Raw genomic sequence first — 27,633 nt, forward strand, 5'->3', positions numbered from 1 at the left:
CCAAAAGAAAAATGGATCTCGGACTATAGGTAAACTGCTTCCATATGGAGCTTCTCTGCTTTGTTTCAATGTTTGTTATTCTCACTTTGCAGACCTGCAAGTTTCTCCCCATGCTCATACCCCGTGCAAAGCCTGTTCCATTTCCCCCAGCCCCTTTGCATGAAGTGTCAGTTGCATTTTCAATGACAGTGCAGTCAGCTACATAAACAGCCTTCACCTCTCTCCTCCCACCCTCCACAAGTAGTCACAACCACGCAATAGATATAGATCTACCAAGCCTCAGTGGGAGGGAGGCTCCCTGGTTTCAAGGTGGGGTGGGGGGGTCACATTTGGGGGGGTCACACAAAGGCAGCGTTAGAAGTTTCTGCCTCTTGTGAGAAAGGCTCTGTGTGGCTTTCCAAGCGGGTGAGGTGCTGTCTTTTATCCGATCAACTTCTGTTGGCGAGAGAGATGAGGTTACTCAGAGCTCCCGACATTTCAGCTGCGTGTGTCTGTTTCCCTCACTCACTGTCCCTGTTTTTGACAGCCCCGAAGAGAGACAATTTCGAGAGACTCACCCTGGGCTCAGGGGAGGGGGAGGCCAAGGCTGCGGGGCGGGTTGGGGGCAGCAGCTGAGCGGGCGGAGAGGAGCAAGGGGGTCAGGGCCATACTCACCCGCTGGCAGGGCTCGGAAGCTGCGGACCGTGTTGCCCTCCCGGAGGTGCAGCGGGTGGAGGCTGGGGAGCTCCTGGCGCCGGGCGCCGCTGTACTTGTCATAGAGCCGGAGCATGTGTTCCGAGACCTTGTCGCCCGGCGGCAGCTGCTGCGGTGCGCGGCCAGGCTCACCTGCCGCCCGGGCTCGGCCGCCCGTGACTCCTCCCAGGGCAGCCTTCCTCCGGAGCCCCACCAGGTGAGCTCGCAGCAGGTCCCCCAGCGCCAGGCACAGGCAGCTCCAGCCCAGGCAGAGGCACAGCAGCGAGCGGGGCGACCTAGCCATCCTGGCCAGCCCCCGCCCTCGCGAAAGCCGGGCGTGCAGAGAGCGGATCGCCAGCAAACCAGCCCAGCGGCTGCTTCACCCCCCGCCCCAGCCAGGAACCAGTCTGCGGGGGGGAAGTTGCGCTCTGTAGCAGGACTGTTGCTCGGCGCTGCAAACCCCGGGATCCTGCAGACAGGAGGCTTTAACACAAAAATGCATGCATGCAAAAATATAAGGACAGCAACCCCCCACCCTCGCCGCCTTTCCTGGCGTTTGCAATGAGCTCTGGGGTGGGGGGTTTCCCCTGCCTCTGTGCCGGCAGGGTGGGTTTTTGTACGGGGGGGGGTGTTATTATTATTGCAGGCGGGTTAGGGGGTGGTGCTAAAGCAACGGCGGCTGGTAGAGCGGAGCCCGGAATCGCAACCTCCCCCCTGCTCGTTCGCTCCGGCTTTGGAGGGGGCAGGCGCAGCCTGGCGGAGTTTTGTGCTCTGCGCGCGGAGTCCCCCAGCTCCCGGGGCTGAGCTGTGTCATCCGCAGCCAATCGCGCCGCCTGCTCGGCCAGACCCGGCTGCGAGCGAGAGGCAAAGCGAAGGGGAAACCGCCCCCCGAAGGGGACACGCGCCCGCGGGAGAGGCCGTGCAGGGCTCGGCAAATTCAATCCCTCGCGTCCCGCGGGCAAGGGTGGAAACTCCCTTTTCCAAGAAAAAAGGGCGGGGGGGGGGGACTGCTGCAGTTGGTCGGATCAGAGGAAGCGCAGAGTTTGGTCACCTATAAAGGGCTAGGAACACGTGCGCCCTGAGCGGTAACTTGGGAGCTCTGCATAGCTGACCAGACCAAGCCACCGGGAGGGACTTCTCCTTAAAAGCGCTTTGGTTTTGCCCGCCCCAGTTTAACGTGCATATGAGTCGAAAAGGTGGCCAAGGACATTGCAGAGTCCCAGCCCTGGTCAGAGGGAGGATCAGCTGCTTCCAAGCTACGGTGACCAGACAGCAAGTGTGAAAATCGGGACAGAGGGTGGAGGTAATAGGTGCCTATATAAAAAAAAAACAAAAAACAAAAAAATCAGGACTGTCCCTATAAAATCCGGACAGCTGGTCACCCTGTTCCAAGCATTTTTCTTTCTTTCTTTACTGGAGTTAAAAGCAGGGACATCCTGCACGCCACAGTCTGATCCGGATACAGCCGGGCATCCCACCCTAACACATGCTGAGCAAGATCCATGCAAAGGACTTCACATGCCTCATTCACCAAACCTTTTCACAGTCACCCAGAGGGAAATAATTGTTCCCCCCCGCAAAAAAAAAACCCACAATGCCACAATATACTCATTGAACGTGCAATAATGTCCCTTTCAACTCAACTCCCATTATATTCTGCAAGAAAAACGGAGTCATTGTCAACTGGAATCCTCTCTTCACACATCTGGAAATGAAAACAAACAAATAAATCAACACCAGATAAAGTAGAAAAATCCCTGCCCTTCCAAAGTTTATATATGCATCTGTTCGGGCTTGGAAAACAAGCATCTTTCTGGTCTGAAGAAGGGAAATATGAAATGTTACTGCATTTAGTACATGAGATTTATCACTCATTTTTCCATTGTATTCATACACTCTGTGCAATTATGCATTACTAATTTATATACTGGTAGTTTGTATCTTTATGTGCATATTATATAGCGATATAAACGGCAAGCCCATACACAGTATAGGCTAAAATTTTCATCATTGCATAAGGGAGTTAGATACCCACCTTTAATTGATTTTCAATGAGAGTAGGGTGCCGAACACTTTGAAGTGTTTTAAAAATTTCCACCTATTAATTACAATACATGCATCTATGTATGTATATAAGGGGACAACCTTAGTAACATCACTGCTGTACCATACATATATAAAATGGGGGCAGGTTAATATACTAAATATATGGTATATTAACCTGCTTTGCTCCCCTTCCTCCCCCCCACAAAAATGACTAATTATTTTGGATGCCTTAATTTCTGGGTGGCCAAATCAAAACACGATCAAAGGGCCTGATTTTCAGAGGATGAGTGTTCAGTGATTCATTCAAAAAACCCAGACACTTCTGAATATCTCAGATATATACATATGCAGTAGTATGTTGCCTCATGCTTTTCATTTTACATACGTATGTAAGTATCAACATCCTTTAAAGTAAGGAAATTAAACAAAAGAGGGACAACATGCAGAAGTTAAGGTGGTATGGGATGGGTTTCTTTCTTAAAGATAAAATATTTCTTGCTTGTGAAACTGAAAAAGACTTGAATTGATTTTAGCTAAAAATGTCAACATACACCATCACATCTGGCTGAGATCAAGCAAGGAAAGCTTCAGTCTAAAACAGGAATACCGGATGGAGCAAGTGAAAATATGGGTTAGAATGGAAGTGCCAATTCAACTTTAATTCTAGCGTTCTCTGCTGCTGCTGAGAGATATAATGAGAAATCCATTTAAATAAAACTGTAAGAGAGTGACACAGTCTGGTTTAAACCTACACAGGCAAAGCCATTCACAGTTAAAAATGTACTTTGTTGTGCCTTAATGTGTGATGATATCTCCAAAGCATGAGGGATCTTACAGATTCTGGCCTTGATTCTGATCTTACATCAGTGTAGATCAGGAGTGATTTCCCTGTTGTCAAAGTGGTATAAAACCAGTATAAGAGAGAGAAGAATCATACCCACTGTGTGTACATCCTAAGCAAAACTGGGTTAGTTAGGGAGGGAAACCCAGCCTGGAATCTCACATTCCTTTTGTGGATTTATTTCAAATCCTTTAACTTTCTTGTAAAACACTGTTTATGGGTTAATTTCTTTTGTTTTTATTTAGTTTTTAAAGATTGCAATAATGAATACAAACCGAGCCTGTATGATAGTTTACACAGTAAACCACAATGGCTACTCCACAACTATTACAATCAAGGATCTAAGAATGTATTTAGGGACCCGAGAAACAGTAGGTACATTGACCCTTTATGGTCTAGTACCGGGGTAGGCAACCTATGGCACGCGTGCCAAAGGCAGTACACGAGCTGATGTTCAATGGCACTCACACTGCCCGGGTCCTGGTCACCGGTCCGAGGGACTCTGCATTTTAATTTTAAATGAAGCTTCTTAAACATTTCAAAAACCTTATTTACTTTACATACAATGATAGTTTAGTTACATATTATAGACTTATAGAAAGAAATCTTCTATAAATGTTAAAATGTATTACTGGCACGTGAAACCTTAAATCAGAGTGAATATGAAGACTCGGCCACACCACTTCTGAAAGGTTGCCGACCCCTGGTCTAATATGTTAGATCCTGAATCAGGCCTTCTTTACACACAGTTCTGAGACCTGATTATGCAGTTCAGATGTATTTAAACTCCGATTGACTTCAGCTGAAATTATACATGTGGAAAGCCTACAGGACTGGGTTCAGACTATAATTGTGAACATATTAAAGATGCTACCTAAATACAAATAGTGGGTCAGATTCTGCTTGTTTATGAATAGTTCCACTGACATCAGTGGGACAACGTATGCGAGTAAAACCAGCAAGATTGGCTCAATACCTGTGTTTGTACTAATCTGCAACATTTGGAGTTCAAAAAACAACCAAGCAAGCAAACAAACAGACCACAACCCCCCCCGACTGAATTTATTAAATAAGCAATAACAGTCCTATGAGTACAAGGCTGAATAAAGAGATGGGTGCTTTTCTAGGTGATTCATTTCAAAAGGAGGAAAATTTAATGTCTTAGGGCCTGATTGTGCAACTTTTACTCAAGCTTTAATACAACTTACTCGGGCAAGTTACTTGTAATCATCATGAATAAGCATTGCAGATTTGGGTCCTTAGACTCTTGGTGTCTGGCTGATTCCCGTTTCACAGGTTTAACACCAATGTATTTTTATTAGTATTATTTCTATTGCAGTAGTGCCTAGGAGCCCTAATCATGGACCCGGACCCCTTTGTTCTAGGTGCTGAACGAAAAGCAGTCCCTGCTCCAAAGAGCTTAGAATCACCAATGTGAGATAAGCATCACATCCTTGAAGTCTACACAATTTCTGCTGCTATTTTGAGGAATTATGATGATCTGTGGGAGGGCTATGTACTTAGCACCTAAAAAATTGGTATTGTGCTTATGTTATAAACATCCTGGCCGTTAGAGATCCCCAGAACTGACAGGTTCACCCTCTGGGTGCCCATGAAATGATCTGATAGTGAATTTTACAGACGCAAACATCACTGGGGAAGGTTGTTAGTTTGTTCCCCATCTCGACATGCCATTGTGTCCCTATATGAATGCAGCACATTCATCTTCCGTGAACAATATTCCTAACTATAAGACACATTTCTGTTTTATTGTAACAAATCCAAACACCAGATATGCTGGGTTATTTAGCTTAGGTCAAGTCCCATCTGTTTGTATAACCCTATAACAATGTGTCTGTATGTGTCATTTTTAGGAGGAGAGGGGAAGTGAAAAGAGAGAGAATCCAGCAGTGGACTGGGAAATTGATATAGCTGGAGGAGGACATGGATGATGAATTTACAGCCTGCCTGTCTTGCGTAGTACATCAATACTATCAGCACATTTGAAAGGATCCTGAAATCGGCACAGTCAAAGTGTGAGTCTGTTGTACTATTGCTGCTGCTCTCATTGACTGCAAAGAGCACAAGAATAGAAGGGACCAAGAAAAACCAGATTAAAATGTGTTGGGAATATTAAGACTTTCAAGTACCTACAAAATACATGGAATTGCAGGGTCTTTGTCTAAAATCCCCTTGTTGAACTACTAATGTGGGGGCAAAACGAGTTTTCTTTTTCCCTGGTTTGCCGTATTGCGTATTGCTTTGTGTCTTCCGATTATGGCCTGCTGCTAAATTCTAGCGAGATAGCAATAGGGCCGAATTCTGGCTCTCCACACCTCAGCTGCAGGAGGAGTGGAGCTGTATCAAGCGAGGGAAAGGCCCCTGAATGATTCTAGCTGCATGGGGCAGATGCAAATGAGGTCCCATAACTTGCCAATGCAGCTGACACAGGAGCTGTTGCCACCAGGTTTACTCCAGCAAAGAATTTTCCCTTTCACGTCTGCATGAAGGGGCAGCTGGATCAAATTTCAGTGGCACGGTGACTAGCCTGTTCTGGCAGCAGCTATATGAATTTAGTATAGACCACTGCTTAAAAATGGTCAGGCCTCGCCCCGTGCACCCCTCTCCATGCCAGCTCTGTGGCCTAAGGAACTTTGAGCAAGTGAAAAACACCTTGACGAGGAGGGCTATTTTCTGCCCCCTCACTCCACCCCCCCCAACTCCTGCTAATTGGTGCCATTGCAGATAACACCATTTTTTTGTGTTGTAGATGCCTATTCACGAGGAACTGGCCTGAGCTCACCAACCTGTTTCACACAGGATGTTGCAAAGATGACAATGAATTCAAGCCACTGCCAGTCTGGACCATATCCAAGCCAGTAATCTAGAGCGGAGAGGTTCCATGTCCTACTGCCAGTTCCCCGAGACATCTAGGTCACTGTTTATGCCTAAGTAAATACCTAGTGTAGTGCTTATTGGTAATGACCTAGTCAGTAAATAAAAATTTGGTGTAAAGAATCTGTGCTTAACTCAAATTATATCACTTAGAATTTCTGACGGTGATTTTGTACCCGTACTATTAATTGCAATTTGTTTTACGTGACTGCAAATGTCTGGTCACATTTTACGGAAGATGTTACAGGCTACAATGCTTACACAATTACACTGTGGATCTTAGTCACAGTAACTCTTATACTGTAAGGATGGGAGTTAGGTGCCCAACTCCCATTGAAAGTTTATGGGAATTGGGAGCCTAACTTCTATTAGTGCTTTTTGAAAACCTCTTCTAAAATCTCACAAAATAAGGGCTCAGTTTTGTGCTGCTGAAATCACTGGGTATTTGCTATTAACTGAGGGGGGAATTTTCAAAAGCAGCTAGAGGATTTAGGAGCACAAGTCCCATTGACTTATCAATTGAAAGCCAGTGGGATGTGTGCTTCTAAATCTCCTAGGTATTTTTGAAAACTCTTCCCCTTAAATGGGACAGACTCAAACCCTAACATTATTATGTGTGGGGCACAATCTTTTTATATTCAGGGCCAAAATCACCCAACTCCTGCGATGCTAGTGAAGTTTCACTACATGAACTTGGCCTTTAGGTTGGAAAGAAGTTTCAAAGCAGAAAGAGAGGGTCAAATACTGAGCCTCCCCTTTGCGCTGTTCCCACCCCTCTCTCAAGGTTTCACGAGTAGCATACTCCAAAATGGAGGTATTCAAAATAAGCCTTGACAGTTTGGTCTTGGCAAACAGACAGCAGCCAATCCAAGAGAAGCATCTCAAATCCTAGGTTTTGAAGACGATTCTGTCATGAGTACACAACTATTCGTGAATACCACTTTCCGCACATTATGGTTTTTAAGAGTATGTCCGCACTGCAGCTAGGAGTGAGCCTCCCAGCCTGGGTAGACAGGCGTGCTAGAGGGCCTCAAGGTAGCATGCTAAAAATAGCCACGTGGACACTGTAGCAAGGATGGCAGCTCGGGCTTTCAAGCCCACGCAAGCCCTTGGTCTGAGCTCAGGCAGCTATCCCCAGTTTCCAGTGGAGCTGCTAATTTTAGCATGCTAGCTCAAGCCCTGCTAGCGCAAGTCTGCCTACCCAGGCTGGAAGGCTATCACCAAGTTGCAGTGTAGACGTACCCTAAGAGGCTGGTACAGAGACCAGTTTTCTATCATGTCAGCTGTGGTTTTCTTTTTCTTTCTGTCAGTGTTTATTGCTAAGATAAGACCACATTAAAAAGAGAGAGGGAGAGGGAGATGCCTGGAGATTTGGCAACGTGAGGAAATGGGTTCCTTTAAAATCAAACATTTGGATTTGAATAAATTGCGGTTGGTTGGTTTGGATTCTTAGTATGTCCCCATGTGAAATTCTCAATGGGCATCTTTTCAGCTCGGTTTCTTGAATAACATTTTGCAAACAGTAATAAAGGCTGTGGGAAGAAACTGTGGTTTGGTTTGCAGTGGATATTTTGATCCTGGTGCTACTTTCAGAATGGAAACGTAGTAATGCAAGACTTTTATAATACTATCTGTGGCCTCAATCCTGCTCCCAACGAAGTCAGTGGGAGCTTTGCCATTGACTGCAGTGGGCGCAGAAACAGAACATAACAATAGACTTAACGGTATCATTGGACTAGTCTTTAATTTCAGAATGAAGCCTAGAGATGCCTGAATGAGCATATATGAATATATCTGAATGAGACTTTCCCTGACTAAATGGATAGTAATTTTTTTTATTGGGGCCTTCTCCTCCTCTAGTTTTAATTTAGTTATTATCTATTCCAGTGGTGTTCAACCTTTTTTCATTTGTGGATCCCTAAAAATTTCGAATGGAGGTATAGACCCCTTTGGAAATCTTAGACATAGTATGTGGACCATTGTTGAAAACCACTGATCTATTCCATTAAAAAAAAGACTTCAGAGTAACGAGCTAAATGCCCATCTGACAAAGACAGAAAGGATGCTACATTTAGAGAAGAGCTCCTGGAAAGAAATTCCGTGAAGTTCCTGTATTGGAAAGAAGGATGGATCTGGGCCAGAACTATGGGGAGATTATGACTTTCTCAGCTGACACCTTATCTGCAAAATGGAGCAAACCAAAATATTGGATCTCAGTTCCTTCCCAATGTTGGGAGAATCCAGATCTTGAGCAACCTGGTCAAGAGATCTCTATCAAGCGATCATAGAACCAGTATAATAACTAATAGCAGCTAGCTGAAGTGAAACACCTCTGTTGATGTCAACATCGTTTCTAAGAGCCAAATTGTGTCTGGCCCTTATGGATTTGCATAATGGGAGTGAGTGCAGGTGGCCACACAAACCTACTGACTGTGTTAGAGACAGGCATAACTACTCTCAAGGGTAGGTGCCAACAATTATTTTTCTGTGGAACTAATCGATACACCTAAGCTGCTTCTCAACTAAAATACTACAATTGCTGCAATATGATTTAATTCAGAGAGCATCTTCTGTATATACATTGTTAATATAGGGTCAAATCCTGTAGATTTTTACTCGGGGCCAAATCCTCAGCTGGTGCAAATTGTCAGATAGCCATTAAATCCATTAACTTCAGTATAGCTGGTCTCTTCATACCAGCAGACTGTTTGGTCCTTGTTTATCCCCTACCCTCCAGCCCTAATTAATGCAAAACTCCTGTTGGGATCAATGGGGGATCTTCTCAACTGGCTCAAAGCTGAGCAGGGGCCTTAGCATTTGACCTGTAATTATGTACACAATAGGTGCCCTTAAAAATTAACATTTACCACACTGTAGTATTTTTACTTTAAACCAGGTTTGCCTACATTTTAAAGGGACCAATGCTATTCCAGTTGAAATCAACAGGAATTTTTCCACTATGCTAAATGGAAGCAGAATTGGGCTCAGAATTTGTAGGTCAGTGAGGCAATGTGGTGTAAATCATATTGACTTTTGGGTCAGATCCTCAGATGGAGTAAAACAGTGTAGCTTCATTGACTTTAGATTCACCTGGTGCAAACCAGTGTGTGTCTAGCTCTTTCAAGGGCAGCAACTGTTAAATTTTATACCTGGGAAATCTACTTTCTGGGCCATAAACACCACGGGTATAAATGGCACAGTTCCACTGCATTCAGTGGAAATGTGTTATGTCAGCAGTGAATTCCACCTTCTTCCTCCCTTCTCCCCCTTTCCTAAGGGGTATTGGGAGGTTTCAGGAAAAAAACACAACTGACCACACCCAACAGTGTATTTTGATGGGCTTTGGCAGTCTTCATTATCAAAGAACTACTAGGTCATTTGGATGAAACCCAAAGGCTTAACGTGTTGAACTCTGGTTGGTGTTGATGGAAGAGCAAACTGCAATGAGATCTAGTCTGAACTTGGTGTAATAACACTGTGCATATTTTACATATTTAATGGAGATGACTAAATGTGGTTAATTCCCCCCTCTCTGAATCAAACAAAACATCACTGTTCTGATTTGCCCAATACAGCAGCTCAATGGCATAATCAAAGCAACTGAATGGAATAAAAGCTTACCTACCTTTCCTTTGTTTATAAAAACAAGACAGACTTTTCAAGATGATACACTGATCGCCTTCAAACCTCTGAGGGGATACAACTTTCTAAATCACATCTTTGGTGAAGATATGAGAAGCAGGTCTCCGTCAGTCTGGAGGACAGACCTCTACACAAAACAGCAGAGGAGACATGCCAAGCTAAAAAATAGGAAGACAGGCAAAAATTACAAACCTGGCCACATGGGCCAGATTCTGCTCACACACCAGTGTAAGCCTAGATAGACTCTCAATCTCAGCGGAGTCACTGTGAATTTACAGGAGTGTAACTGAGACCAGAATCTGGCCTGCTGCAGATTATGAAAAGAGTGATACATTATTAGAATGAATAGGAAAGATACAAAAGGGTCAAATTATGCCAAGGGGGGCCTGATCCTTGATGGGGCAGGTGCACACATAAAACTTCAATTGGCCATTATGTATCTGAAGCAAAATCTGGCTCAGAATATTGAATGTAAAGGAAATTCTGGCGACATATAAGATAGCCTAGGCATTCTTCCTCCCAGTATGTTAACACACGGGCAGCTTGCTTTAAAGTTGGAGGTGACTTGGCCACCCTCTCTCAAGCTGTTGTTTTGCATTTCTGATTTCTCTCTGGCATCAGATACAAACATCACCACTAGGGAAGCTCCTCACACATGGCTATCGGTGCAACTCAAACCTGACCTACAGCACTTCCTACTGTTTCCACCTTGGCCCCAACCATTCTTGGCCACTGAACCTCAATCCTGTCTGCTGTCCCCTTGCTGAGATTCCATTTTATGCTCCATACATTCTGCCACTGCGCTGCACCTTGTAATAAAACACAGGAATGCTGGGAAGGGGCTAGTCTTTATTTCTTGGCCTCAGTCACATTGTGGGCCTCAGTGCCAATTAACTTCATTTGAATGATGTGTGACCCTTCTGCCAGTGACATCAGTTGCAGGAAATGCCAGGTTCAATGCTCTCTACCAATTGGTTTTAAAATAACAAACATGATCGGAAGCCTTCACTTGAAACCTTGAGCCCCTATTCCCTGGCTTTAAGAAGTTTAAATTTAACACACACACACATCCTGTAGGGGTGTTTCTTTCTCCCTCACAACCACTCAGGAGTTCTTGGGAATAGGAAATAACACAGACCCTTTTTTTGTGGGGAGGGAAACAAGATAAACCTCTGTTTACATAATAAAATGAAATTAGTAAAATCCAAACAGTGCATGGGCCAATCCTACAAAAGTACTTCTTATTTTCCCAGACCTCTTATTCACAAAGCAAACCCCACTCACCTGCACTGCATTCACAAATCCAATTAGACTTGGGGTGGTTAAGTAGGCATCAGCAGGTGGCTCTCCTCAGGCTATTCACTGCAGCAGGCTGAAGTTCACACCATCAGCTCCTAGTCAGGCCTGCTGCTGCCAGGTCCTAGTTCACCACAGTCAGCTGCCCCAGCTCAGTTGCTGTCAGGTCCAGTCCCGCAATCAGCTCTACTGCTCCTGCCAGCCCATCTGGTCTCATAAAGACAGCTCCATGCAGATGCAGAATCTCTGGACAGGCAACCCAAAGCAAAACCCTCCCCAGGGCACAGTCTCCAATCTTTCTGACACAGTCTCTGCTCCCTTTGTTGATTTGGGCTCCGTACACCACAGTCAGCTCAGGGTGATTCACTTTCCCCAGGCTAAACCATTCACAATGTCTCCCTCCTTATAGAAATATATTTCCATGCACTATTTCATATAGTTTCCAAAACCAGACAAAAGTAACTCCACACAATACATCATAAACCACTGTACAGAACCACACTGGGGCAAAATTATAACATACAAATTAATCCTGCCGGATCTAGCATTCCGCATTCTCCTATGGGGGAGCACAGAGCTGCTTTTCCCTTCAAGATTTCTAGCTCTGGGGCTTACAGATGTGTACAGATAGATTTCTGCTAGACCAGGCACCCTGGAGAAGCTGGCACTGAGCAACATTCATTGTGGTGCTCAATCTATCCTGTGCTTGTTCAGATAGCAAGTACTTCTCTACCCCTGGGTGGTGATATCCCAGCATAACTCTTTTAAAGGCCTGAAAGATCCCATGTTTCTCTGATCACAGAGAACATCCGCTGTGGGCTCTGGAATAATTCTGCTTTGAGCTATGAGATGGGATAAAAGGAGCCTCAAGAGAATCATGGCCAAATAACAAAAGTAATGTTTTTCCTTCTTGTAAAGAGTGTGTACTATATACTGGGCTCTAATCAGCATGGGTTCCGTGCATTCTGCACCTGTGTTTTTGTTTTCTTTGCAATGGGAACAGTTGCTTGGTCTGTGGTGCATGTCCCTGCCTGCCTCGCAGAGAGCAGACCGCTAGCTTTCTTCATTTGGATCTGGTTTCTGTTCTGTATGTTGGAAGTTAGTGTTAATGGGGGGATTTACTCTACAAAACTTATTCACTGATGGCCAATTTGAGAATACCATCAACGGCCGGAAAATAAAACATTTATAAGGCGAATGAATGTGGAAATGTTGCATCCCATTGGAGGCCTTGTTAGCACTTTACACTGGGTGGGGCTAGTTCTTAATATGGCACAGGACATTGTCTCTTGCATCTCTTTTTCTGTTTCCTTTGTTCAACTTCATGGGATGTAGCTTGGTTTGTGAGGCTGCTGCTGTAGTTGTGCATCTGAGTGCAGAAAGTGCTGCTCTGTTTCCCCAGCAAATGCTTTACTATGTAGCTATAACGTTTGAATCTGGGTCCTAACTTCTGCCACTGCTCAGGGCTGTTTGGCTATGGGTGTTAGACTGGATCATTATATTGGCAGGAAACCTGCCAGTCATGGAGATTGAAACTTCAACAATTTTAGTGCTGTTCAGGTCTCTGTTACAACAGTGGGAAAGTAATATCGTTATTACCAAAAACAAAGGGCGTGATTCTCAGATACACTAATATCCCTCTGCTAGTGTAAAGGGACCCAGCGTACCTGAAAACCAAGGTCAGAATGTACTTGTGCCCTAGGAAAGAAACAGACACCACAACCAGTGAAAAGCTTCCAGTGTGATCAACAGAAACGACAGCTAAAAACAAAAGAAAAAGGTGGATGAGTCTAACCTAAGTGAGACATGCTAGGGAGATTTTTTGAATTCATGCATAGTAAGAGCACACATGTAAAAACATCAGAAAGGAATTTAAAACCCACTCTGTTATACAGTCTTATTTCCTCCTTTCCCGCCATCTTTTCTACGTCCATAAACACTAAGTTGTGGATCATTTCAATCCATTAATTTTCTTTTGTACTTAAAATTCAGGTGACGGTAGCAAGAGATATAAAACATATGGCAGCTGATGGGTAAAGATTGAGTAAGGACTCTACACTCTTTAAGGGAGGTTATGTAGCAGGTGGCATCAGTTTAGAAGTGAATCGAGCTACAGTAATGCTATGGGGCACTTAAATACTTGGAGGCAGGCACTGTTGTCCCATCTGCGAGGGGAATGGGCTATGTCTCTGGGGGAAGGGGACCAAGTGGTTTGCCAAGATCACCCCAGATCTTTATTTTCAGTTGAAACTGGTGAGCTACAGGTTTCCAGCTCTTGTGGCTCAGTTTATGTAGTGTATCAGAGAAGGGCAGGCAAGGTAAGCAAGGAGAAGAATGGTGATGTTAACCAGGAAGAAATTGCCTTATTTGAGGTTCAAAATATTGTTAAAAAACAAAAATCTTTGTAAAAACTATGACTAGGTCCAAGGTCTGTGCAGTTTTGCATATTTATATCAAATTCTGCATAAAAACAAGAGTATCAATTTCTAGGGATAAAGTACAAGAGCAGAATACATAATGTACACAGAATAATATTAATAGATCTTAGCTACCTGGAACCAGTTTAAATATGCTTTACACAAAAAAGCCACGGGCATAAAATTACAGTTGTAATATAAATTCACAATCCCCCCCCCCATAACCCTTAATGTACACTCTAGTGCAGTTGTACTGAATAGACACTTGCCTTAACTTATATAACTGTCATGGTCAGAGTGGATTGTTTGTATTCATCGCTGCTAAAAAGTCATGAGTGCAGGAGAGACATTCAGGGAGTTTTCATACGGTTATTTCTTGAAAAATCTATTTCCTTGATTACCATGTTTGGCATATTGGTGTTGCCATGTATCTAGCCAGGGCAGCACAATGACATGATATTGGGAAAACTCATCAGTCACCGGGGGAAGGTAATAATTTGAAAGTGTTTCAAATGTTGAAGTAGCCATAAGGAACATATTGGTGGTTAGGGAAAATTAACCAGACTGTATGAAATGTGGGGCCAGATTTTCAAAAATGCTCATGGACAGATTTCCAAGTGATCCCCACCCAGAATGGAGGCTAGATTTTCCAAAAAGCTTAACTCCCATGGAGACACCTTAAAACTCAGCCTTACCATCGAACTAAGTTATAATCACTTCAGATTTTGCATTAGTATGTATCAGCCTGGTTTTAACTTTTTAATTTGATTGCATGCAGGACAGTAAGGTTATCAGCTTTTTTAACAACCATTTGATTGGCCCATGGGCTGTGGTAGATGCAGAGACTTCTCCATGATTGGTCATTTCGACTGGTTTACTGGGTTGCCAGAGATTTTGTAGATTCAGTAATATTCTGCTCTTAATTACATTTAGTTTTATGCTGTTGTTGTTAAACATTTCACCTGAATCTTATTTCAGATTACAAACTGCACAGAATCAGTATTTCCTAAGAGATGAGTGTCAACTTCAGAAGATGAGGCTGCTTATATTTTACAAGCATCTCAGTTGTATGCCTGTAAAGACACACAAGTCAACTATTGCTCATTCATTAGTACATTCACTGATCATCACATTAATATGTACAGGCTGTAATTTAAAGCCCATTTGAATCCAAATTTCCTTCTTTCCCCCTGCAGGCACAGACATGGTGTTCTCCTAATCTTGCTGTAATTTACCAACATCAAAAGTGTTGATTTATGGGACAAAGGCTAGTGAAAGCTGAATTCACCTTGAAGAAATTATTTCCACAACTTTGGAAGTTTAATTCTATTTACTTTTATTTCATCTCTCTCTCCCCCCAACCCATTCATAATTTCCTCCATGTTCCAGGGGCTGTTTCCCACCTTAGATTTTTATAACTTTAAGATCTGATCAGACCTAGAAAGAATAATTAAAATTCATAGCTTCAGAAGTATGAAAAATTCAATCACACGTGTTCATTTTGTTTCTCAGAAATGTCCTATCCACCAGCCTTTAGTGTTGGGGTTTCCTCTTCTCCGGCTTTCAATGGAGACAGTATTCAGTATCTTACATTAGTGTAACTCAATGGGTTATGTGTACTTTACACCAGTATGAGTGAGTGAAGAATCAGGCTGTAACAGTTTCAGGAGAACTGCATCTGTATTCTCCTCTCTGGGGTCCACTCCAGGCATGCCCAGTCAGGTCTCAGGTTTCCAACAATCACCTGTCTCTCAGCAGGGATCCTTGTCCCACTTCCTTTGGATCAGAGGTTTAAAGGCTGCACAGTCCATGCCTTACACTGTGATTTCCCCAGCAAGCCAGTCTGCCTAATGGCCAGCACCCATGCTCTGGTCTCTCTCTACAAGGGCTATGAACAGTGTGTTGCCAGTCAGTGGTGAAGCCAGGCTTTAGCAGCAGGGGGAGTGAACACATAAAAAAAGGTGCCATCCGCCACAAAGAAAAAAGAAGAAAAAAAGAAAAAAGAAAAAGAGAACCCCCGACCCACTGCCGAAGACCCAGAGCGAACCCAAAGCGGTTGAAGGACTCGCCGCCGAAGAGCCGCTGAAGACCTGGAGCGCCACCGGGTGAGTAAAAATTAAAAAGACGCCACTTTTCCACTCAGTGGGAGCAGCCGCTCCCCCCTGCTCCCCCCCAGCTGGGCTACTGTTGCCAGTGTCCACACAGCTCTTTCTAAGCAGGCACCTTTATGCTTAAGGTAAAAGCATTATAGAGAAAACCTAATAAAAACAATAAACAGATTTAAACATGCATTAAGGATACCAGGAGTCACTCCTCAGTCTTATGGCGTCTTTGTGAGCCAAAATCTTTCAAACCTGCAAGGGTTGGGGGCCCCATTGGACAGGAGGTCCCGTCCATTTGCTGGATCAGAAAGAAGTCCCTAAGTCCATTTAAATGCAGCATTTTTATATCAAAAGCCCTTTCTTTATCTGTTTGGCAGTGAAAAATCCAATTTGAATCAGTATATATAAATCTCCCATCTCTCTGGAGGTGTTTAACACCTAGAAGATTCACCTTAATCATCTCCCACCATTTCTGGTTCATGAAAGAATTGTGGTAACCCTCCCCCTGGATCTGCATACAACCCCTGGTCCATAGTGATACATACATTTAATATAATATGGTCTCCAAAAGCATTGCATGGAGTTGCAACATCTGTCACATAGACCACACATTTTTATTGTAAAATTAGCAATAGCCCAGTAATATCATTTTGCAAAACTTTCATACCAGCTAAAATTCATCAGAAGATTTTATATTTGGATGATTAAGATACATAGCATAAAAAACATCTACTTCACTTGTGATAAGTATTGAAAAAAACCCCAGCAACTTGGGGATAAAATCTTAAATACGATACTAACAATATTCCACAAGGCCTTAAGATTTTTATGTATGAGGCTTATCTGAAATATACTGGCGGCAGTATATCTAAGAGATTGTGTGAAGTTGCTATGCACAGATAGGTTTCACCCAAGACTGGCTGCATTTCAGTGCTAAATGAAGCAATCCCAGCATACAGTTTGTATATCTGCTTGTGATGTTTGTATAGTGCTTTGAGATGAAGCCCTCTATACAAAAACAAGCTGTTACAATAAAACATTTTATTATATCTGGAAATGGCAGAACTTCATAACATTGACAATTTTATTGGAAAGAAAAGGGTCTTGTAAGTCTCTCAAATTATTGCAGCTTTGAAGAACGAACAAACTTCCACTTTGTAACTGCTGGAACACTGCCTCTTCCACGCAGTAAAGGCCTTTTCGAATACAAACTGCTAAAGGGGAGGTTCTCAGCCTTGTCCAAAGGCATCATGCTTGTGAGGGATTGACGAATAATTCCCCACCTCATGGTAAGCCCCAGCCCAGCTGAAATAATATTTGTTCTTGTCTGTTTTCCCTTACCTGTCCTTTTAATATATCCATAGATTTTAAGGCCAGAAAACCCCATTTTGATAATCCAGTCTGACCTCTTTGCATAATCCAGGCCATAGGATTTTTCTGCTTCTGTTTCTTCTGTTTGCTTCTCATCTGTTTTTTCTTTCTCTATAACTATTCTTTTTCTTTGCTTTCTACTTGCTCCATTTGCTGTATAGTTTTGTGCTTCCCTCCCTGTTGTCCACTCAGCAGATGGCTACAAAGTGCTTGGGATGGAAGTATCCATTGATAGCTCCAAAGTCTGGATCATACGTACACCGGCAGTTTAGCTGAGTGCTGCAGGGACAAAGGAGAGTAGCTTGGGGCCTTAGGCTGCTGCCTGAACATACAACCTCATATCAGAGAGTTGCTGATGTGGCCAGCTGTAGTGGAGCCACTGTGAGAACCGGAAGGAAAGTAGTGCTCTAGGAGACACTAGCAGCCACAGGAGCAGTGCACATTTCTTCACACCCACTGTTATCTTCTGTAGTGCGATCTCCCTGGATTAGTCCTGGGGGGGGGTAGGGGGCCTCAGAAGTGGTCATTCGGGGATCATTTGTGCCACAGAGGCACAGCTCTGTGTAGGGGAGCCACACTGTCCAAGGGGGAGCTGCAGGCAGGAATCTGAACCTCCACTACACATGGTAATATTCTTGCTACTATCCTGCTTAAGGGGGGCAGCATGCTCCCCCATGTAGACAGCCAGGTCTGCTGGCTTCTGTGAAATGGGAAGAAATTGGGGCCATGACCTCACCTCTCCACTCCAACTGCCTTTGCAGTGTCATGTGCCCCAAAGGCACTAGGAAAGGGCAGTACTTGTGTTCTGGGGAGTGCATGGAACCCCACTTCTGCCCAGGGGTATAGTGGGGCAGCATATCCTTCCACTCAGCATCCCTGAAACAGCCTGCCACAAACTGACCCTAACCCAGACCAAACATCACCATCCCATTCCACTGGAAGACCAGTTTCACACATGGTAGAGATCTCTTCAAACTGATTTATTTCTCTTACAGCTAGAATAAAAGTTGGTAAACAGATGCTTGAAGGAAGAGCCAATGAGCCGGTGTTTAGGTCTTTCTTCTGAGGATATGGTCATAGATGACTACTTGAAGGTAGAGATCTGTCTCAATAGGTGTCCGAGTTGTGCTGTCTCCTGGGTAAGCCTGAGACACAAAGTATTATAGTTAACTCAACTGTCAGGACAGACAAAAAATAAACCATGAAAGTTACATGTATTTCCTCCTTGCTTCCCTGAAATATGAAACCTACCAACTCTGCCCAGGTTAGGTATGTGGTTTCTTGAATGCAGATTAAAGTCCAAGAGCTAGTGAATAAATACCACCAACTTACCATCATTTCATACAGGTTGACTTTAGGTAAAAGAAAAGATACACTTGTGTAATCAACTGATCAAACAGAGCCCAGTTGTAGAAAGCACGCAGCATTGGCTTAACTTTGTTCAGATTGAAACCAATGGTAAAACTCCTTTTGATTTCAGTGGCAGTAGATTTAGGCCAATGTTAAGTGCTTTTGAAAAATCTCTCTACAGATGGACAGACAGATAGTTGCTGGGGATGCACGTACACTATATCCTGCAACATACAAATACACAGTACATATTTCTGCAGTGTTTACATTTTTTAAAAATTATAAATGAACAAAAAATGTTACTTGGTGTAGCACTCTGAGTGCAAGTATCTTTCACATAGAAATAAAATATCTGGTTATTTGTTACAGATGTTCTCCAGCTGCAGGACGTTAGACCAATGGCCCACTTTCAATGCAACCAAACACATTTTTTAGGTATGCATTTTTGACTGTCTAACAAACCAATGCACTCATTTTAAAATGTGTATAATTTGATATTTTGTACAGTTGCTATTCATATGCAACCATCTTTCATGGGAAGCACTTCAAAGAAACCATCATCCTAGATCTGTTCTGTACAAACCCAAACAAATTATTGCCCAGCTTACTTCACGTTGGTTTTGAGAGGAACCAAAGCATGGGTGTGTTTGTCACATTCAATCTACAGTCCAAGGGCTCAGATGTAAAGTTTAAAAAAGGGCAATCAAGATCAGAAGAATATTGTCAATTCATTTCAGAAGAACACTGTTTATAGGGTTATAAACCATTTCTCTTCCAGCATGAAAGAAAATAATACACGCAGCAATTTAAATAGCCTTCAACTATGGCTCAAAATGGGGAACTCCTGTGTAACTTTATTGTATATAGTATGTTTGTTTTGTACAGATTTCAAAACACTTTACAAAGTTATGTAACCATCACAGAACTAGATAAATAATAGCAGACAAAGTCGGATAGAAAAGGGTGCAGAGAAAGGAGAAAAGATGTTTTCAGCTGAGATTTGAAATGAGATGGAGAGGTAACGAAGCTGAGAAATACAGGAAAGATGGATGTTCCAGATGGGAGGAGCTGCTGAGAAGCGGGCTTTTGCACCAGCACTGGTGACACTGGGCCAGATTCTACCCTCATTTATATCCGTGCAAGCCCAGTGAAGCACATAGGGTTGCCTAGGTGTAATTGAGGACAAAAGTTGGCTCCAGACATGGAATGATAGAGAGGAGGCCAATGCTACTCTAAAACAAGAGATGCAAGAAAAGAAGGAATAGACTCTAAGTCTAGGAGGTAGATTGGAACAAGTCAAAGGACAAATTTTAAAACAAAGGGGGCAATTTGGATGCTGCAAAGAATGGGCATCCAGCAGAACTGTGAGAGGCGGGGGTGTGTGAAGTCACGCCCATTGTACATATGAAAAGCTCAGCCAGCTGTTCGTGCACAGTACATGCTGCATCTTTGGGAACAAAAGTAGGAACTTACATTTGTTCAATCAATTCTGCCAAGTTAAATGTAACTGGATAAAATTCATAACCTCTGTTGGTCGTTTGCTCCTCCTCCTGACTTACCTCAGTGACTGTATAACCCAATATCCCCAGGAGCACTATATTCAATTTTGCAAGCAAGTTTGTTTCCTCTTATCACTGGTCCAGGTTCAGTGGGTCAGATTTTCCATTGCCTTGCTCTTTGTACCTAGCCAATTCCACCAAGGCCAAGCCAGTGTAAAACACGACTGTTCTGATTTGGTAGTTTTGGGCCTAAGGGTGTGACGTGCCCATCTCCCTTTGACATTCAATGCCTAACACCCGTAGGCCCCTTTGAAAATCCCAACCCTTAGGTTTTTGAATGTTCTAGCACTCTAATATTGACATCACATTAACATAGGATTTGGGGCATTTTAATGTATACTAAATCCAAAAATGGCATGCGAGTGATCCCCCACCTTTGTTTTATGTTTTCAACAATTGTTTGGCATAATTATTTTAAGTAAAAACTAAGTTTTATAGAATAATGAAATCAATTCTGCTGCCCCTGAAGTCAATGCCTCAGCTCCTATTGACTTCAATGGGAGTAGGATCAGACCCATCCATTATTAATGAAAAAGCTGTCTCTAATGTGCTTATGCCATATTTATTTTATGACACAGAGTCTATAACATTGTTGATAAAATTCTCTTCACTCTTTACAATAAATTCACCTCTCAATTTCCCTGGTACATAGCCTTATGCAAACATCAATATTTTCTTGTGTTTGCTTCGGTTATAAACACTTCTGTGCCAGGACAAAGGCATTTTGCTATGTGCATGAGACTAACTTATATCCACCAGAGGGAGCACATACTGACAAATTTCTCGCATGTGTGGGACAGCGTATTAGATATATATAAACTGGTGTTTAACCCTTACGCTGCCATAATATCCTAAACCTTCTTCAAGGCCAGCATATTTTATGAGAGTTTCTTCCCATAGGAATTTTCAACCCTGATAGCTCTCTCTTTACACTATACACTCGGCCTGCCACATACTGTGTTTTACATTTTCCAGGATTATCAGAATTTTTTACTGTCATCAGACTGTTTTTGCCTCTCTGGTGACGTGAACAAAACATCCAGCCAAAGGATATAAAAAAAAGTCCTAATTCTTTAAGCACAGAGTCACACACTCTGATTCCATTGCATAGCAAAACAGACAAGTATACATTTCTGATTTTGTCTTTATTTCTATGCCACACACAATGCTCTGACAGTTGATGTGAGCTGCCTTTTGTATTAATTTGTAAAATGAAGACAAATCTGAAAGCATTTGGCTGTTAGACTTCACACAGGTCCACTGGGCCAAATTTTTTCAACTTGGGTACCTGAAGTCAGGCAGCAAAAATCTCTGCAAAGCTACTCAAATGAGTGGCTTGATTTTCAGAGGTGCCTGGACAGTCTTTCAGCTTTTGATTTTTTAAAAAAAGGTGTGGGGTTGTGACCCACACAAGCCCTGCTCTCTCAGTGCTTCTGAAAAGGAATCCATTTTGTTTCAATTCATTGCAGAAAAACTGCTGGCAAGGCATTGGTCTGTGATTCCAACTGACCGTTCACTCTGGATTTGGTGGTGGTGGATTGCCCAGTCAGGAGCTGGGATTTTATAACTGTTCTATGTTTCCACCCTCATTCTGAAGGAACTTCAAATTTTTTTATCCACTAGTCGGCACGTTTCATAAAGAAAAATATAACTGTTAAGTAGGGTCAAATTTGGGCCTGTCAGCCAAGTAATATGCTGCCAACATTTTAACAAGTGCCTCCCCTCAACAATTTTCCACCTCTTCTGGAGATGCATGTGACAGTCTCTGGATAAAATACCCCATACCCCCACTAAAATCCACCTGTCCCTTCCCCAATCCTGTATTCTTCCAAGACCCAAATCCATCAGTCCTTCCAATCCCTCCCACCTTCTTCACCAGCACCTCTCAATTCACTATGAATTGTCTTCCTCAGCACTTCACTCAGGCTCCTCTGGCTTCCTTACTTGGAAGCAGCAGCGGGAGGAAGCAGGCTGAGGCCTCCACTGAAAGCAGTGGGGGCAGGCAGGCAGGCAGTGGGGGCAGGCAGGCAAGCAGTGGGGGCAGGCAGTGGGGGCAGGCAGGCAGACCTGTCCCGAGGCATCTCTTGGCAGTGTCTGACTGGAGGGGGATTGGGTGGGTGGGCAGTAGGTCACCTTCGGTAGTAAATTGGGAATGGGTCCTCTTTGGTTCTTGAAGTGGACAGGTCTCTCCTGAGAACTGTGGGTCTTCCAGAGCTGGTGTGCGGGAGCACGAGGGAGCAGTTATCCTTGGCTGCTGTATAGAGGAATAAGGTTCCAGGCTTCCTCCTAATGCCAGTTCTTCAGACTCTGGCCTGGGGTTGGGGAAGCAGGCACCAGTGAGAGGACAGGTGGGCCATGGTAGCTGCACAGGTCCCACTTGGTGCAGCAGCAGCTTGGTTTTCCTCATGGGCTACTGAAGTGCCTGACAGAGAGGGGAGAAGACTGGCCTTACGATTCTGGGGAGGGTAAAGGGATGCACATGCCAAACTAATGGTCTCATTCACCATAAAAAGCATGTGTGTGTGAGCAGGAATCTTTAGGTCCTCTCCTCCCAGCCTCCTGCTGCAGAAGTGGCATGGGCTGCATAGTCCTTTCAGCCTTAGCAAACAAACAATTTATGTTTTCACTGCTGTCTTCACAAGGAAAAGGGCTGGAGACTTGCAGTTAAAAAGAGAGTGAGCTGAGGTTATCCTTTATGGTACCTAGAGGCCAGCTGTGTTAGCCAGGGGATTGCATGCAAGTGAGCCTGAAATATAAGGTGCATATTCATAAATAATTAGTTTGTAACAGGACTTCAACAGATCTGGAATCAAACAGCCTTGCGTAAAGGAGACTCTGAATATTGAAAAAAGGGATTTACCTTGGGATCCACATTTACTATTTTCCTATCACATTTGTTCTTGAAGAGTAATCCACATGCATTTTCTGCAATCACTTGGTAATTTGGACTGGCATTTGAAGTGCTGACATTTCTATCCCAGTTGTAAAAGCTGTGAAAGTATAAAACATAAATTTTACCACTTTAATTGATGTGATACTTTCAAATTAAGGGTCTGATTCAGACCGCCTTACTGATGCCAAGTAGTTCCTTATTCCATGAATAGCCCCATGGAAGTCAGTGAAATTCACTGTGGAGTGAAGTGCTACTAAACTAGAGTAAGGTTCTCAGAATCTGCATCTACATGTCAGTTCTGCTGTATTCAGTTGGTTAAAAAAGAGCCTTTGGCAAACTAAAATTGGGCCCCGTGGGTGCTAGCATAATATATTTAGAAGTACTGCTACTAAAAGATTCATGCACAGGGTTACCTATCGTAGGAAGCCGTGTGACAGAAACAGCTTTGCCAACCACCTGAAAGTGCTTAGACCACACTGTGAGAAATAATTACTTCCCCTTTGTATCTCATCGTAACTGAACTGTTGCTTTCTTGTTCTTGTAGTAATGTAATTTTGGTAGTAATGTAATTTTAGCTGCTGTACAGCTCCTTTTGGGCTAAATACAGATCAGGTGCTGAGTGAGCATGAGCGTCCAAGAGAAAATTCATTAACACGATGAACAGCTCCTTAAAAAACCTGCACATTTCAAGTCTGTGATTGATTCTAGAGCCAATATTCAAATAGGCTTATTATGCTTGCAGGCCTCTTTGTTACATGCCTTGTGTGTGTCATTACTGAACTCCAAGCAAGAGAAAAATCACAATTCGAATGTGTCAAATACAAAATTCAAACAGAACAATTTGAGCAATCAATTAATCAGTCTTACACACACACACACACACACACACACACACACACACACACACACACACACACACACACACACACATATATTTGGGGATTTCTGAATTCTAGCAGGTTCATATCTGTTATTTTCCTCCTTTTAATTTTAAGAAATAATTCTTTGGGCAAGTGACAATGAAATCAGTGAAGGATCTGCCAAGTTTCCAAGCATGTGGGATATACCAAAATGGCTGTGAGATTCCAGCCCTGCTTCTGCATTTCTTAACAGTGCCCGCAGTGCAGCTGCAGCAAGAATGCCAATTTTATATTATTTGTTGGCGTAGTAGTGGTGCAACATGTTGTGTTAGAGAAATCTAAAGAGAAGAATGAGAGACAGACTTACTTCTCATCAACCAGATCTAGCCTGGGCAGATTCTCACCTTGGAGGTAGGCAGGGTAGGAAAAAAGGCCCACCCAAATAATGGAACGACTAGCACAGGCACTGAAACCCACTTTGTGTTCTCTTTATACCTGCAGATATTTATTAAGCCCCATCACACCTTTGTGAGATAGTTGAGCATTGGCCTGCTAAACCCAGGCTTGTGAGTTCAATCCTTGAGGGGGCCATTCAGGAATCTGGGGCAAAAATCTGTCTGGGGATTGGTCCTGCTTTGAGCAGGGGGTTGGACTAGATGATCTCCTGAGGTCCCTTCCAACCCTAATACTCTTATGGTTCTATGATTATTAGAGCTTGTTAACAGAAGGGGGAACTGAAGCACAGAGAAAATTCAGCAATCTGCCCAGGTTACACAAGTCAAGCGCAGAGGTGTGAACAGAACCTGGGAGTCTAAAAGCCCAGTCCTAACCAGTAGAGGGAACCCTGTATCATTAGATGGAGTCCTGTAGTTGTGTCATACTAGTTGTAGACTTCACTGGTCAAGGCTCTTCAACTGTGACAATCCTGGCGAAAGCTGTAAACTGGATTTTGGTCCCCACTTGCATTGGAATCTGGCTGCTCACCTTTTCCACGGGGTGAAACTCATCCCAGTGAAGAGGGCTTTGCTCAAGGCTGGATGCACTCTACAAGTTGATTACACAAGTTTAGATGAGGCTTCAGTGGTGTATAGGGCCCTCAGTGCACTGGGGTAAGATTCACCCATAATGCACCAAATGTCTGACACTGCCATGAACGTGATATTTCCTACAGAGACTGCCAATCACCTGCTGACCAAAAGAAAAGGTGACAGACACCAACTGGGTGTGGGCTTTGTTGGCCCAGACTTAGCACTGGCCACTTAAATCAGCAACAAAAGTAAAAAGCAAAGCAAAGCAAAGCAAAGCAAAACAACAGTGTAAAAAGGGCTTGTGCCTGTTCTAGCCCCACCTCCTATCCTACAGGGTTAGATTATACTATAATGGGTTATTTTCCTCAAAACAAGGATCAGTTCCTTGATTCAGTTCTCTAGTATTCCCTCTCTACCACACATATAGCAAGATCAAACTATTCCTCATAGCAGATTGGGAATTCAGTCAAAAGCTAATTATAAACAATGATGGTTTGACAGCTTTTTCAAGTTTGTGGTTCCATGAATTTGCAATGTGAGCTATCCAGCTTCACTTCTCCTCCTTATAATTTAACTACCGACTTTGTAGAGTTGGGCAGCAAAAGAAGGGGTACTGATGGGGGAGATGTAGGACAACGAAGGACAAAAGAAATGGAAATCAAAACCAAAATGCCCACCGTTACCCTGAGCAAAATGACATCCTCATGATTTGTGCCCTCCGGGAGTAGCATAGTAATAATCATTTTAATAGGGGGAAAATTGGCATTCTTAATGTGCTTGCCAAATATGACAAAGTATCAACGTACTTAGATTGGATTTGGCCTGTCAGTCCTTTCATAGCTTTCTGGAGCAAGCAAGGTCAATGTCTCAGTAGGACACGACACTGTGTAATAGAGCACATATGTCTGACTCCATGCCAACCACTGTTTTATAATAAGATGCATGTCTCAGGCCCTTGGTTAGACAGGAACATGCTACTTTTTTCAAGTAAAACAATTTAAGATGCTGGGTTTTGGCTTTCTTTTTAAACTTTAAGCAGCTTTGACTGAAATAAGCACGTTTGCCAAATGATTGCCATGCTACAGTGTGATTCGTAATGGTGCTTTGGAAAACCATGGCAGTTCAATTTGATAAGTAGCTATTGTGCAGTGTAACTGTTTTTCATGAAGATTTTTGCTTTGCTCACTGTTGGTATATTGTTATCATAAGAACAGAAGAGCGGCCATACTGGGTCAGACCAAAGGTCCATCTAGTCCAGTATCCTGTGGCCAATGCAAGGTGCTCCAAAGGGATTGAACGGAACAGGTAATCATTAAGTGATCCATCCCCTGTCACCCATTCCCAGTTTCTGGCAAACAGAGACTAGGGACACTATCCCTATCCATCCTGGCTAATAGCCATTGATGGACCTACCCTCCATGAAATTATCTAGTTCTTTTCTGAACCCTGTTATAGTCTTGGCCTTCACAACCTCATCTGGCAAAGAGTTCCACAGGCTGACTGTGCGTCGTGTTTTAAACCTGCTGCCTATTAATTTCATTTGGTGACCCCCTAGTTCTTGTGTTATGAGAAGGAGTAAATAACACTTCCTTATTTACTTTTTCCACATCAGTCATGATTTTATAGACCTCTATCATATCCCCCATTAGTCATCTCTTTTCCAAGCTGAATAGTCTCAATCTTATTAATCTTTCTTCATACGGAAGCCGTTCCAAACCCCCTAATAATTTTTGTTGCCCTTTTCTGACCCTTTTCCAATTCCAATATATCTTTTTTGAGATGGGGTGACCACAACTGCATGCAGTATTTAAGATGTGGGCATACTATAGATTTATTATAAAGGCAATATGATATTTTCTGTCTTATTATCCCTTTCTTAATGATACCCAACATTCTGTTTGCCTTTTTGACTGCCGCTGCACTTTGAGTGGATGTTTTCAGAGAACTATCCACAATGACTCCAAGATTTTTTTCTTGAGTGGTAAGAGCTAATTCAGACTCCATCATTTTATATGTATGGTTGGGATTATGTTTTCCAATGTGTATTACTTTGCATTTATCAACATTGAATGCCATCTGCCATTTTGTTGCCCAGTCACCTAGTTTTGAGAGATCCTTTTGTAGTTCTTCACAGTCTGCCTTAACTATCTTGAGTAGTTTTGTATCATTGGCAAATTTTGCCACCTTACTGTTTACCCCTTTTTCCCGATCATTTATGAATATGTTGACTAGTTCTGGAGGAAGAAAAATACATGTTGAAAGTTAGCTAAAAAGATATGGCCGGATTCTCCTCTCAGTCTGGTGTAAATCAGGAGCGATTTCATTGAAGTCACTGTGTTGCACTGGTGTAAATGAAAATCTGGCTCACAGGGTGAAATTATGCCTGGATCTTGAGTGGTGGGATAGGGTGACAGGAGTCTTTCCACTCTCCCAGTGCACCTCATAGACTCATAGACTTTAAGGTCAGAAGAGACCATTATGATCATCTAGTCTGACCTCCTGCACAATGCAGGCCACACAATCTGACCCATCCACTTCAATAACAAACCCCTAACCTATGTCTGAGTTACTAAAGTCCTCAAATTGTGGTTTGAAGACCTCAAGCTGCAGAGAATCCTCCAGCAAGTGACCCATGCCCCATGCTGTAGAGGAAGGCGAAAA

At 43.2% G+C, this 27,633-nt stretch overlaps 2 protein-coding genes across 3 annotated transcripts in view; both read right to left on the bottom strand.

Annotated features, from left to right (window-relative positions):
• Nucleotides 1-1,328, bottom strand: part of BMP3 (bone morphogenetic protein 3) — a 28,123-nt gene extending 26,795 nt beyond the window's left edge. The window contains 1 exon segment of the mRNA XM_030565169.1: nt 655-1,328. Within this exon segment, the coding sequence (XP_030421029.1) occupies nt 655-976 (322 nt within the window). The 5' untranslated portion in view covers nt 977-1,328.
• Nucleotides 1,329-16,555: 15,227 nt separating this feature from the next.
• The window catches only part of CFAP299 (cilia and flagella associated protein 299), a 420,872-nt gene continuing 409,794 nt past the window's right edge, over nt 16,556-27,633 (bottom strand). For both annotated transcript variants that reach the window (XM_030565141.1, XM_030565142.1), the window contains exons 5-6: nt 23,052-23,181; nt 16,556-18,427 (exon numbers count right to left, since the gene is read on the bottom strand). In XM_030565141.1, coding sequence (XP_030421001.1) covers nt 18,332-18,427; nt 23,052-23,181 — 226 coding nt within the window. In that variant the 3' untranslated portion in view covers nt 16,556-18,331. The remainder of the gene's footprint in view (nt 18,428-23,051; nt 23,182-27,633) is intronic.

This window comes from Gopherus evgoodei, chromosome 5 (assembly GCF_007399415.2).
Source record: "Gopherus evgoodei ecotype Sinaloan lineage chromosome 5, rGopEvg1_v1.p, whole genome shotgun sequence".
In the NCBI taxonomy this organism is placed as follows: domain Eukaryota; kingdom Metazoa; phylum Chordata; order Testudines; family Testudinidae; genus Gopherus; species Gopherus evgoodei.